The sequence below is a fragment of the Narcine bancroftii genome, chromosome 3, assembly GCF_036971445.1.
Source record: "Narcine bancroftii isolate sNarBan1 chromosome 3, sNarBan1.hap1, whole genome shotgun sequence".
NCBI lineage: Eukaryota > Metazoa > Chordata > Chondrichthyes > Torpediniformes > Narcinidae > Narcine > Narcine bancroftii.
Window position 1 is genome coordinate 307274433 of NC_091471.1, and position 14553 is coordinate 307288985.

Consider the following 14553-nt stretch of genomic DNA (forward strand, 5'->3'; position numbering starts at 1 on the left):
TGCGCCAGCCCGCTGCTCCCCTGGAGTCTACAATTCTTCGTGGTACACTGCCCAGCCATCGCCATCTTGAGCACGGACCCCAAGGTGGCAGGATTTTACAAAAAAAAAACACTATTGGCTTCTTTAACAGGTCATTGAAAACCTCTGCAAAGCTGTCGGCATTAGATCCAGGCGCTGTGTCTCCGCTCTCCCACATCAGTGGCAGCGCTACCATTTTTCCCACTGAATCCCTAGCTCTTTGCTTGACATGTCCAGTCACAATCAAAGTTTTGTTTCAACCACATGGCTTAGTTTTTTTTAAAAATTGTAAACCAAGTGTATAAAAGAGAACGATCAAAATATCCATTCTGCACACGCTATGGGGCTGTAATGTGGTCAGTATAGGCTGTAATGTGGTCAGGTGACAGAAATATCATTCCTGTGAAGAACTGAGGCTCTGAGACAATGTTTTGCTCTTTGGCTGTGCGCTCCATGCTGAAGGGGTGGGATAGAAAAGTAGAAACCATACCAGGGAGCTGCCAGCGCAAGGAGTGATATTCCATTTACCCAGCAAAAGTCAGACTGAAAGGACATTCCATTTCAAACCCAACTCCCTGGGAATTCATTAATCTCAGATATTATTTCTTCAGTATTTTTGTTATTTTGACAGCATACAGCAAAAGACAAGAAAGGCTTTGGTGGGCACTTTCTTTTCAGAACTAAAGATGAATACTGATTTTATTTAAATTAGTACTGATGTGTTTTCCTTAATGAGGATAATATGCAAATCACACAACCTGATTTTCACCGGGGTGTGCCAAGTACAATTTCAATTGCGTTTAGAATGAGCTCAATGACTCAATGTTCGTTTATGATAAATTATTAACAAGATTGCGCAGATAACAAGGGCTTTAGGAACGGCATCGTGCTGCAACTGGTAGAGTCACTGCCATGGGTACTGTCTGTGTGGAGTTTGCATGATCATCCTGTAATTCTGAGTTACCCTCAGGAGCACCAGTCTCCTTCACTTCTCAAAGATGTGCAGGTTGGGAGGTTAAATTACTGCTGTAAATTTGTTCTGGCAAGTAGGTGAATCAGAGAACTTGTAGAGAGTTGATGACAACATGGGAAAGAATAAAATGCAAGGATTAATGGAGGATTAGTGTGAATGAGTAGTTAATGGCCAGTGTAGGCTTGGTGGGTCGAAAAGCCCATTTCTGTGCTGTATCTCTGTCTGACAGTGTCCAGTATAGCACTGTTTTAGGCAAACTAAGTCCAGTTGCATGCCATTTTAACTCTTATCATCAGTCTTCTTCATTGTTATGGGGAGCCAAATGAAAATTGGAAGAACACGTCCTAATTCATTTGGGTAGCTTGGTCTGAACACTGAATTTTCCAATTACAGGTATCCTACACGACCTGGCGATCCCTTCCCACACACAATCATGTGTCCACCTAGTTTCCTTTTCCCTCTTTTCTTCTTTCCTACCCCTTCCTCGTCAGCTTCAATTTCATATACAAATTCGTGGATGGCACCACCATCTCTATCAATGATGACATAGGGTGTAGAAGAGAAATAGAGTTACTTCTGGCTTGGCGCAGCCTCTCAGCAAAACTATGGAGCTGGCTATAGTCTTCCAGAAGAGGGGTGGAGGTCACACCTTGATCCACATCAATACTATTACAATGGAGTTAGTAGACAGCTTTGTTACAGGTTAACATCCCCAGTTACATATCCTGGTCGATCCATATCAATATAATGGGCATAAAGGTGCTCCAGTGCTGCGCACGTCTTTAGTTAGCTTAGGAAATTTGGTATATCACCTGCCTCCACAGATCCACCATTGAAAGTATCTGGTAATGGTGCATCACTGTACAGTACAGTAACTGCTCCACCCAAGACAAAAAGACACGGCAGAGGGTTGTGAACGTGGCTCAGGCCTTTGCACAAGCAATAACAAGAGGAAATGGTGGAAATTCTTTTAGCCATAAAATTTCCTCTGGATTGCATCACCTCACAGAAAGGTCAAGCAGAAAAAATGGAGAGAATTGGATGAAAAGTAAAACACCACCATCTGTAAACCCTGTGGTTGAAATAAAAAAAAACAAAGCTGGAGAAACTCAGCTGGCCAAACAGTGTTCTTCATAGTAAAGGTAAAAATACATAACCAACATTTCAGGCTTGAGCCCTTCATCGAGGAATAGAAAAATGTCAGCAGGCCTCCAAACAAAAGTTGCGGGGGAGGAGGTGATAAGTGGAGAAGGGAGGGAGATGACAGAAGTGATCAAGGGGAGGAAGGATGGCTGGGTGAAGGGTGGGGCAAGGGAGGAAGGAGAACTGGACAAGGGAAGGGGAAAGTGGAGAGCAGATTAGCAGAAACCAGAAAAGTCGATGTTAATGCCATCTGGCTGGAGAGTGCCCAGACGGAAAAATCAGGTCTTGTTTTGAGAATGGATAAATACTGGTAAAAGGATTAAACGTAGGGTTATGGGGAATGGGACTAATGCGAGAAGTTGTAGAGCTGAGGCACTCCTGAAGTTTCCATTGCCGAGGGATTCAATTACATATTGTCATTTGGATAATGTACAGAGGTCCGACAGAAGAACTACAGTGAGCATACCAACCTCGATCCTGAGGAAAGGCCAAGACCAAAAACCATACTCTAGCACTTAGTGATAAGACAGAAGAAACACTGTTCATTTCAGCTCATCAGGTTAGGTTTGTGGCTTTAATGCTCAGAACCGAGTTCTTAAGAGATGAAAGTGACAGAAAATGGAGATGTGTGGAAAAAGAGCTTGAAACAATACTATCAGTAATCTAATCACACCGATGGAGGGGGGGAGATTTAATTCATGCCTCAATAACCATTTCAACACAAGGCCATAAACAGCCACGAAAGATGGTACAATGTGGACGATTTTTCATGTTATTAACATAATAGCAAAGGTTGTTTTTTTTTGGACATTTGCACATTATTCTGTCGATTCTGTACTTACTTTTGTGTAAAATATCTCGTCAGCCACAGGTGCATCCAAATCCACACTGTATAAGTGATCCCTGTGAATGAAACAAGAGCCTCATTAACTTGCAAGAACAACTAATACAATATTTACATCTGCTGCATTAGTATGGAGCATGATGCGACGCTAATATGCAGAGCTCAGTTTCCCTCAAGTTGTAGTTAGCCCATCCTCATTTGATGACAAATAGTTATTTCATTATCATTATTGTTTTAAGATGGTTTTAGCATTTTAGTCATGGGTGCATCTGAACTGATAAGGCTTCTTTATTGCTCCTGCTAATGCATTTTTCTTACTTCTCTCCTGACTATGTTGCTTTTTTTTCCAGATTGCAATTCTAAGAGTATGGAACTGTACTGCTTTCTCAGACAGAGACTGTTTTTAGGTGGTCCTATAGCCACTTCTGCCAGAGATGCTGTAACGGCAGGGGTGCTGCTGGTGCAGACCCCCGGGGAGCAAGGAGCAGAGATGCAGCGCTCCTGCGGAGTCCAACTGCCGTCATCTGCTGTCAGCTCCGCGCAGGCTTTAAATGGCCCACTAAAAAATCCCACGACCGCGGGGTGTGCGCTCAAGATGGCGGCGCCTACGAGGGGTTTCAGACTCCAGGGGAGTGAAGGGCTGGCACGGGGCACCGGAAAATGGGGAGACCAACCCCCCCCGTCTGAGAAGGGGAAGCAGAGGAGATGACCCACGGGATGGAAACACGGCAGCGGACAAGTCAGGGGGCTCTGCAGCTGAAAGACCCAAGCATGCAACGGGCTGCTGGTGACTTGTGGCAAGGAACCTACGGAGGCTGTGGGCTCCTTGCATCTTAACCTTTCCCCTCCCGTTCTGAATATGGGTCTAAACTGTGCTTCTCTCCTTATAAATGCTTGCCCTCTGTGTATTTTATTTCTTTTATTTGAGATTTATAGTACCTGCCACTTATTTCTTGACTTTATGATTAATAGTGGCATATTGAGGAAAAGGCCTACTTCCCAGACTAATGAAGAATGCTAATGTTCATGAACAGGTACTGGTGTCGACAGGACATGGGTTTGTTTACAATATGAATGGAGATCAAACCTTGCAAAGTCACAACGTGCACGGGGAAGAGGGTGGAATGATGGGTGAGGAGTAGAGTAAGGCCTACAATGCAAACACAGTGTTTGTTGGAGAATTAACCCAGGGATTGGGATGGAATAGGTTCCATGAAACATTGTTCGGTTGAGTTGTGGCAGGCGAATGATCGATTAGATGCTTTAAGCACTTAAGGAAGGGAGAAAAAAACAGATAAATTTGTGGTGTTTGAGATAGGAGAAATTGGACCGAAGATTTACTCACTGTTTAGATCCTCCTGACCGTAAATATTCCATAGAGTGGTAATCTGGTTCTCTTTCTCCATGCCACATTTGGAGATGTTTTAAAAATAAATAAAATACCTAATTTCATATTTCTTAAAGTTTTACTATGCCAAACAAAATTTCATTTTTGGAACTAATAAGCACGATTCCAGTTCTACTTATTCTTGAATAATAAACAGCTTCTTCCCATGGGCAGGGAGAATCCTGAATGACCAAAGGAACTGCTCACACATCCGAGACGTTCATATTTTCCAAAACATTATTTATTTATTTGTATATACGAATACTTGTCCTGGGCATATATTATTTGTCTGTAAGTGTTATGTCTGGTTGTGTTTGCACTGAAGACTGGAGAAGGCTATTTCATGGGGTTTTACTTGTGCAATCAGATGATAATGAACTTGACATCAATTTGGACATTTATTTAAGTTGTGGATTGGGGGAGTGATTTAGGGGTCAGCCTTTCATTTTTTAAGTAGTTAGGTTCAATTTTCACCCTGGTTAATGGTTTTGATCTAATATGAGCTTTATCAACATCAGTTTGGTTCCTACAGGATAATGAGCCCCAAGTATCCTTGCTAAATCCTGCCTGAATTGTCCAGGACAAGAGCAGCATTATTAGATGCAGTAAGAAAAAAAACCCCACAACACACAAATCAGCCAGCTCGCTGGTCAGATATTCCACGATCAGTTGTATCAGGAAATTCCTCCTCCTCTGCTCAAACATTGTTATTCCCCACCACCTCACCTTTTCTGGACACAAGATTCTTTCCAACATAAGCATCTTTTTGATTGATCTCAGGGGTCTGGATGCAAATTCAAAATTCTGGGTTTTTTTGGATTTGAATTTCCTGACTATTTTTTTTGAAATGTGTCCTGGCTGAGTCCAACTCTATTATTTATTTCTCCACAAGTTTTGTTAGCAGGTAAATTATTGTAAAATTGAAAAAAAAACCCCACTGCTGTTAAAGATTCCAGTATACCTGACTTGCATGAATGATGGACAGATGAATCTCCACCTTTCAGCTTTGAACAACAGACTGAATAAATACACTGCTCGGGTCCAGTATTGACTTAAAGCCCACACCATTTTCATTAGTTTATGCTGATTTAAACCCATTTTGAGGGTTGGCGTAGTTTGACTAGATTAGAGGTTTTTTTTGTTATTAACCAAATGAAGTTCACTTTGGGTGGATTTTCTGGGTTGAACCACACATGAAACTCCAGGCTATGTCTTCAAATGAGCTATGTGGATATTAGAAAGAATGGATGCGTTGGTCAGAATAGATCCTAGATTCTGAGTGCACCATACAAAGTAGCACTAAACAGGTGCTAATAAGATCCTTCGATGGTTGTAAGCTACTTCTGATACTTGATTCCATTGACATGAATAGAGTGGAGCAAGCTATACACACACATGAAACCCAGATAAACTATCTGCTTGCGACAACCACCTGATTCAGAAAAAGAGGCACTGACTGAATCCTGGCCACTGAACCTGAAAAACATTCCCATCGTACCTGCAGCAATGGAAACATTTTCTTCAACGTGGATGGGTAGATACTCAAGTCATACTCCTCTCAAAGTTGAGGTCTGAAAGGTTTAGAGTGGTTTCCCCAAACATTATCTTTTGGAAATCAAAGCTCCCGTTTTCTGTCCTTCTGAAGCTGCACTTGACCTCAGTCTCTGCTGGGAAAGGGCACTCAGTCTAGTCTTGCAAGGCAGACAAGGAAGCAGAAATGGCATATGGACTCACAGACTTTGCTGCCTCCATCAGATCCCATTCGGTTGTGGGGGGGGGGGGGGGGAGGTGGGGGTAGTGAGTCTTTATTTGCAGTCACCTGGATGTATGCCTTCTCTATTCTCTCCCTCCCTCTCTATCCCCACCTCCTTGCATTAAGCTACTTTGCAAGGTATCAGTACCTTTTACTAGCAGCAGATTTTCCAGATGATACTCTTCACCAGTGATGCAAGCATCCTATCAGTGCCAATCCTTGGCAGCCAACTCAGTGAGCCAAACAATTTTCTATATATCTGCTGCCCCTCAAGCTACAAGCTGGAAACTCTGGACATTCATTTCCAATCTCGGCCAACACAACATTCCATTTTGCACCGTTTTTTCTACTGAAGAGCTTCCTATGGGTAATTCAATTATATGACTGAATGAGTTTTGACAGATTTAGCTGTGCTGTGTATCGTGTCCAGGATCTGGCTTTCACCAGAGCAACCTGCCCTTTCAACCTCATAAATATGTCAACCGGTCTTATTACACTTGGCTGAGTTTTCATTTCAAAGTCTAGCAAAAAAAAAAATCAATCTACATCTTTCAACGATTTCCAGAAGAAGAAACTTTTGTTGTCTCTTGCTTGAACTTCACATGCACACAAGTGATATGTTTACATTGACCTTGACTAGTTTACATCACTTTCATCTTGGAGTCAAACATCTGTAGGTTCAAACTCGATGCCATGACTTGAGCTTCAACTCTATCCACTTCAATACAGCACTGCTGGTTAGTGCACTGTAGAGCTTTCAATTGGATAATGCATTAAGCTAGCAATCTCCTGAAGTGGATGTACAAATTCTATTCCCTTAATGGAAGAAGAGCAGAAAGTTCCTCTTTGTGTCCTAGTCAACAGCTGACAGACATTGCTACCAAGGTTTTCACCTTAATATTGTTCTTGGATCGATGATGTGTGCAAATTAAATTCCACATTTGTCTGCAAAATAATTTTGCTGTGAAGTTTGCTTGAGGAGTCCAGAAGACATAGAAAACAACCGTCGTATATTTTGGCGTATAAATCGACCTTCAGATAAGCCGGGTCACCATTTTCAGCCTCATTTTCATGATTTTTATCATACATTGGATGTATAAGTCAACCTCCACCCCTCCACCCCCCACCCAAATTGCATTGACTGAGCTGCTTGGCGTTGGAAGGTGGTTGTTATCATGGAGCATCCAGCTAAACAACGAAAATATGAAGTGAGTTTTCAGTTAAAAGTAATAGAAGCGCCCCAAATATCCAGCAACAGAGCTGATGCAAGGGCATTTGAGATATATGAGAAGTTGGTAAGCAATTGGAGAAAGAATTCCAAGTGTTTCAGGATCGTCTTATATGCTGAAACTACGATGAATAGTTGCTTGAGTTGAATGTAAGGTCTCATTTTTATATCAGGCATTTCAGTTGACCCCTGATATTTGATTGCTTTTTGAGAGTTTCAAGACTTGACTTGTACCCTGAAATATATGGTATATAAATGTAAGTTCTCTCTTTAATCAGACCTATTTCCTGTAACATTTTTTTATGATTTCCTCAGTTACTTCACTTCTACACAGTGAAATGTATTTGTACTCTCTTGTACTGTATCTCTGCCGACAGATTATAAACAACCTTTCCAAGACTTGACTACGATTGATTACTTACATTGAGGTATGGTTCTACAAACATTGGGTCTCTATCGATATCAACCCACATGACTGATAGCTCATGCACATTCAATTTGGACATTTGAAAATTAGTCTCTGACAGGGCTCTCGTTATCTTGGAAGAACAATTAACCCTTGGCTTCCATCTTGGCAGATATCCGCTGGCCAGTCGCTGAATAAGTTCTCAAATAATGCCAATTTTGTTGAGCACTCTGGGTAGAAGGCACCATCACATTTTGAAGATCTGCATCATGCTAATAGAATCCATGTTACTCAAACTCCATTCACTCAAGGTCCACTCGACGCTCTTCAAAAAATCCAGCCAACTTTGGAGGAAAGCCAGTGTACAAAGCAACACCATTAGCAAGTTTTCACACTCAAACGAGTTCATCCAATCGATACCACTTGTCTGAGGCTACTCCAACCCCAAGAACTCTGATCCGCTGTGGAATTGCTCAATCCACGTAAAGCACATCAACCCAAATTTGAGAGACAGCCTGACAAATCACAGGACAGACTGCCTGCGTTGGGACAACAAGGCCATTTATAAATTCGCCGATACTACCATAAAAAGGGGCAATGAGTCAGCATGCAGGAGGGAGATTGAAACCTTGGCTGAATGGTGCATCAATGAGAACCTTGCACTCACTCGCCAAAACAAAGGAGCTGATTGTAGACATTAAGAAAGGAAAACCAGAGGTGTATGATCCAGTGATCATTGGGGGGATCAGAAGTGGAGAGGGTGAGCAAATTTAAGTTCTTGGGAGTCACTATCTTGGAGGATCTTTACTAGACCCAACACACTAATAGCATCATGAAGAAAGCACACCAGTGCCTCTATTTCCTCAGGATTTTGCGGAGGTTTGATATGACATTGGAAACACTGGAAAATTTCTACAGAGGTATAGTGGAAAGCGTACTGACTGGCTATATCATGGTCTGGTTTGAGGACACCAATACCCCTGGGCATAAAGCCCTGAAAAAGGTAGTGGACACAGCCCAGAACATGACAGACAAAACCCTCTCCACTAATGAGAACATCTACAGGGAATGTGGCCTTCAAAGAGCAGCAGAAATCATCAAGGTTCCACACTATCCAGCGTCCGTTGTATTCTCGCTACTGCCATCAGGAAAGAGGTGTCGGTGCCACAAGACTCGCACCATTAGGTTCAGGAACAGCTGCACCCCCCTCCACCATCAGACTCCTCAACAACACTCAATCAGGGACTCATTTAAGGACTCTTACTTGTGCACTTTATTGATTTTTTTTCTCTTTGTATTTCAGTTTGTTTACATTTCTTTATTTGTCTCTTCTTGAGTACAGTATTTTTTTGCTCGCCAATAAGTGGTAATTCTGTCTCTCCTGAATAAATTTTTTTAAGACCATTCAGCATAGTAACAGACCCATGGCAACCAAATTCCCCAATGAACCTACAACCCCTAGAGGATGGGAGGAAACTGGAGGACCTGGAGGAAACCCATGCAGACAAGGGGAGAACCTACAAACTCCTGAAAGGCAGTGCCGGATTCGAACCCATTGTTCAACCTGAAAGGTGAACTCTGCATTTATTTGAACAAATATTGCTGGACTCGCTGAGAGAGTGCAGCCTTTCCAATTTTCCTTTCAGTTCTCCAGCATCCTCAGGGTTTTTTTTTGGGCCACAAGCTTGTAGACCCATTGTTAGGGAAGGACAACCCAACACTAATGTTCCCTGTAATTTTTACTAGTGTGTGCAAAAATTTTATGTTTTGCAATTTTTGTCACTGTGACAAAAGTATGTGCGCATTACGAACTTGTGCAAATGTAAACTTGAAATTGTTTCGTTAATTTTGGCACAGCCTGTCTCTCATGGCTAATAAAACTGTTTTAATATACCCACAAGTATGATTAACTACTTGTTTAACTAATTACTTAACAGAAACAGTTAGCTAAGAGATCATTTTCAGTAAATATAATTATTAATTACTACATTATTTTAGGTGACTAACCTTTTGTGAGCATATTAATTTCCTTTGGGCGCTGGTTGTGTGATGTGTCTGCGTGCACACACGCGCACAGCTTAAAGGGGACAGTGCCAAATCCCCAGAGAACTGCTCTCAACCAGACAGACAGGGGAAAAGCAGACACCAGCTTCATGAATTCACCATGGCACATAAATGCCTGCGGTCCCTTCATGAGAATAGTTGGTCAATACCACACCTGGCTCTGTTCTTGAAGCAAATTAGCTGACTCGACCTGGATGCCTTGGCACTGGGTTTACCAAGGACATGAGGGCAGCTTCATTGGAGGATAGATGCTCTGGGAAAATACAATAGTAGGAGTCCAGAAATCTTGAGAACCCAAGAATCTGGACGTTTCCAAAATTCTCAAACTTTTAAAATTTAGCGGGCTTTTGCATGCATCAGCACCACAGATGCACAGTGGCATCAAGTGACCAATTTGCTAATAAACTATCAAAATGTACCTGCTCATCTCTTCTTTATTCCTCTTCAAATTTGAATTTTAAAAGTATTGCCTGAGAATCTGGAATATTCGGGCCGACCCAATCCCCGAGCAGTCAGAAATTTTGGACTAAATCACTTTTGGACCAAGCCCACAGGTTGTCCCTGGAGAGATGAGGAGAATGTGGGGGGAATAAAGTATGGGTTGAATGTAGAATTTATTCACTGATTCATTCATTCACTGATGCTCAGCGCAGATTCAGTGTGCTGAAGGGACCGTTTCCAACGTTTCTCTCTATAAGTGCAACCTGTGACAGTAGGGTGAGAAAGCCCAGATAACACCTTCTGATCCTACTGGTTCCGAACAGTTCCTACATGATCTGCCCGTTTGTCAGTATTGAAATAGCCATCACTGGAAAGACTTTTGTGATAAATGAAAAGTAGCATTATAAATAAAAATTAATTGACCACCGCCAGTGGGCTGATATCGCTTCAAACCGTGCATCTTGGCGCCTCACAGTTCGGCGGGCAGCAACCTCCTTTGAAGAAGACCGCAGAGCCCACCTCACTGACAAAAGACAAAGGAGGAAAAACCCAACACCCAACCCCAACCAACCAATTTTCCCCTGCAACCGGAGTGCGAACTTGTGACCTTTCTGCATGGTTAATTCCAGTCCTGACTAATACTTTTATCAACTGACTGATCAGTACAGCTCCAGGCGGCATAGTACGTCCAACTCCAGAGGATATGTGACTTCACTTTGAGTCGCCTATGATTAATATCCTTTTGTTTTTCAAGTTAAAGGAAATACAAAGAGTTTTAGTCTTGGAACTAGTGAATAGGACCTGCCTTGGGCTGGAAAGGATTAGACATTTACCAAGTTCACATTGATTCCTCAATATTAAACCTTCCTTGTCCATTGTGTGGGAGAACACAAGTTAATGATTCAGGACTTTCACTATGAACTTTCCGCCTGATAAATATGCCTGCTACAAATGGTGTGACCCTAAATGCACCAATTATATATTTGTTCATGTGGTTGCATCTCAAAAGGAAAGTGTAAATTGACTTGCAGATTATAGGCTGATTGTTATCTCAGAAAAAAATCGCATAAAATTCAAAGGTCATACTGTGGCTTTTGATTCAATTCAAACAAGGTCTTAGCAGTATCTTTTGAAGCTGGCCTAGGTAAACAAATGGAGTCAAGTACTTACTATCAAGGGTGGAAAAGTGGATGACCAACAAATAGTTGTCAGAAAAGGAATATATTTAACAAAAAGGTTGATCATTCAGTGGCTGATGAACATCAAAGAACAATACTCACCATTGGCACAATTTGCAGTTCCTTGACACTAATATGGGCATTACTCAAAGACCAAATTGTAGCAGGGGTCACATGTCCAATTTAGTTGTCATTGGCTTTCATGTCCAAGGATATTCGGACCATCACCACTCATGCATGGAAGCAAATTGCCATGGAGGGTTTTGGAGCTCAAATCACAAATCCCTACCCTGCAACATGGGAATGGTTTCCTCTAGTAAATCACTCCAAAAGAATGTTGGACTATTTCTTATGGTTGTTATTTCTAATGAGTTCTTTTTACTCTCTCCAATTTTTTTCTCTGTATCTCCTCTCAGGCTTCTACAAAGAAAATCATGAGAGAATTTACCAAGTTTCTTCATTCAACCACTAACCAGATTTTCGCATTGCCGTTTTGTAGGATATCATGACTATATTTCATTGGGTGCACGTTAGAGACACAAGGGACTGCACATGTTGGAACCTGAAGTCAAATATTAGTTGCTGGTGGAACTCAGTGGGCCAGTTAGCTTCGCTGGAGGGAATGATTGCAACTGGCTCCAACTTACATTGAGTCGAGTGAGATTATGAAAAATGCTGTACATATTATTTCTGCTGAAATCGCTTCTAATGTTTATTACAGGGGTACAACAGGAAAAAGAAGCCTCAAATCCAAAGGATAGACAGCTTGTTATCACACAGCAAAGAAGCAGGGGAACCGATGATGATTGAAATTGTCTCTTTCAGTTAGCCCTCCCACACTGAAAATAGATGCTTTGTAAATTGGTACAGGAAATATGGCAGTTTAAAATTAAAGACAGCGTTAAAAATGTTGCAGAAAATAGATAAGAGAAAGAGAGTCGTTCAAGAGAGATTATAGAGAAAAGAAACTAAATGTAATAATAATGACACGAGGCACATGTCTGTTTCCAAATTGCTGGCAGCAGCTTCACCACATGCTTGCGAACAGGATGAGGATCTGCATCATCAAATAGTGTGAGTTTCGCTTGAGTGGTTCTCCTGTGTGAAACAGAACTGTTGCATTGGGAGGGAAGAGAAGCACGAGCAAAGCCTTTAATAAACACAAAGTAAAGAGTGGCCGAGCAGCAGGTTAGAAGAGAAGGTCGCTGCTAAACCTTTCCAAGTGGAAAATACTGTGGATGCTGGGAATTTGAAATAAGAACAGAAATCACTACAAATAGTCAGCAAGTGACACAGAGATATGGGGCTAGGCAGGACGCTCACTGGAATGTGCCATATCTACATGGTCTCATGCACTCACAAATTGGAGGAACAACATCTCACACTCTGTCTGGGCACCCTCCAACCAGATGGTATTATTAACAACTTCTCCGGTTTCCATTAGCCCTCCCCCCCATCCTTGTCTCTCCCCTTCCCTATCTCTATGTCTCCTTTCCTTGCACTCTGCTCTCTCTCTCTCTCCCCCCTTTTTCTCTGTCTTGTTTCCTCCCAACTTTGCATTCACTGAGCCACCCCTCATCCCTGATCAATTCTCATCTTGTCTTTCCTGTCCTCTTATCCATGTCCAATTATGGCCTTTTTCCCGTTGGCCTGTACTCCTCCCCTTGTCCTCCTCCCCCAGCAGTTTTATTCAGACGCCTGCCTGCTTTTTGTTCATACCTTGAAGAAGGGCTCAGGCCTGAAATGTTCATTGTAGTATCTTTACCTATCTCTTATGGATGCTGAGTGACTTGCTGAGTTCATCCAGCATTTTTGTGCTTTTACTGCAATTTCAAAGGGGTCAAAAGAGATTGATGTTGGAATACAGAACAACAAAGAAAAAGGTGGAAGGACTCAAAGGGTCAATCAGCATCTGTGGAGGCAAAGGGTGTAAGTCAATGCCTTGGAGCTTCAGGAGTTGGAGGAACGAGAAATGATTGCTAGTACATAGTGGTACAAGGGAGGGATGGGACAGAGCTAATAGGTGATAGAAAACAGGTGGGGAAGGGAGGGGTGGGATTGAAAAGGTGAACAAAGTGAGAAGGAAACTCAGAGGATACGTGAGTGGGTGTATAAGATGAATATTAGGGGAATGCATGCCCTGAAATTGTGAAGCTCAATGTTTGAACCAATGGGTTGTAAGCTTCCCAAGTGGAATATGAGATTTTGCTCATCCAATTTTCATATGGTCTCCCCATGGCAATGGTGAAGGCTGAAGACAAACACATCAGTGTGGGAATGGGAAGAAGAGTTAAAATGATATGAAGCTCAAGATGGATGGCACTTCACAAAATGGCTGCCTGGTTTACACATGGTTTCTCTGGAGTGGAGGAAGCCACAGCATGATCATTCAATGAAATAAATCAGATTGGAAGAGATGCAGGTGGAAAGACCTGTTCCCGTGGTGTAACTCTCCAGGAATCAATGAAGCCAATCTCCCATTTCTCTTTCCCCTTTTCACCTATGACTCCATTCCATAATCAAGTTTGCAGATGACACCACAGTGATTGGCCTGATCAGCAGGGATGACGAGATCCAGTACCTAGCCGTGTGGTGTGCTGACCATAACTTGTCCCTTAACATTTAGAAGACTAAGGAGATCATTGTGAACTTCAAGCGTGCTGGAAGATACACTCATGCCCCTCCCTATTTACATCAATGGAGTTGTGGAAAATGTATTAAGCTTTAAATTCCTTGGTATCCACATTTCTAATGATCTCACCTGATCAAAAAGGCACAATAGTGCATTTATTTTCTGCAGGGCATGAAGAAAGTACACATCTGTCTCAGGATATTGATGGATTTTCATGGCATCTCAGTTTGTTATGGCAATTTTCTCATATTGGACTGTAAAGCACTCCAGTGGATGATGAAAACTGCCCAGTGGATTATTGGCATTCAATTGCCCACCATTGAGAACATCTATCAGGAACAATGTTTGGGCAGGGCAAAGAGGATGTATCTCACCCTAACTATGGACTTTTTACTCTTCTTCCAACCAGTAAGCACTACAGGAGCCTTTGCTTTCAAACCAACAGGCTCAAGAAGGGCTTTTTCCCTCCCAAAGCTATGACCCTGG

At 42.1% G+C, this 14553-nt stretch overlaps 1 protein-coding gene across 3 annotated transcripts in view; it reads right to left on the reverse strand.

Annotated features, from left to right (window-relative positions):
• LOC138759042 (semaphorin-6B-like) overlaps window positions 1–14553 on the reverse strand; it is a 480615-nt gene that overhangs the window by 192890 nt on the left and 273172 nt on the right. For all 3 annotated transcript variants that reach the window (XM_069928857.1, XM_069928854.1, XM_069928856.1), the window contains one exon: window positions 2977–3037. In XM_069928857.1, the coding sequence (XP_069784958.1) occupies window positions 2977–3037 (61 nt within the window). The remainder of the gene's footprint in view (window positions 1–2976; window positions 3038–14553) is intronic.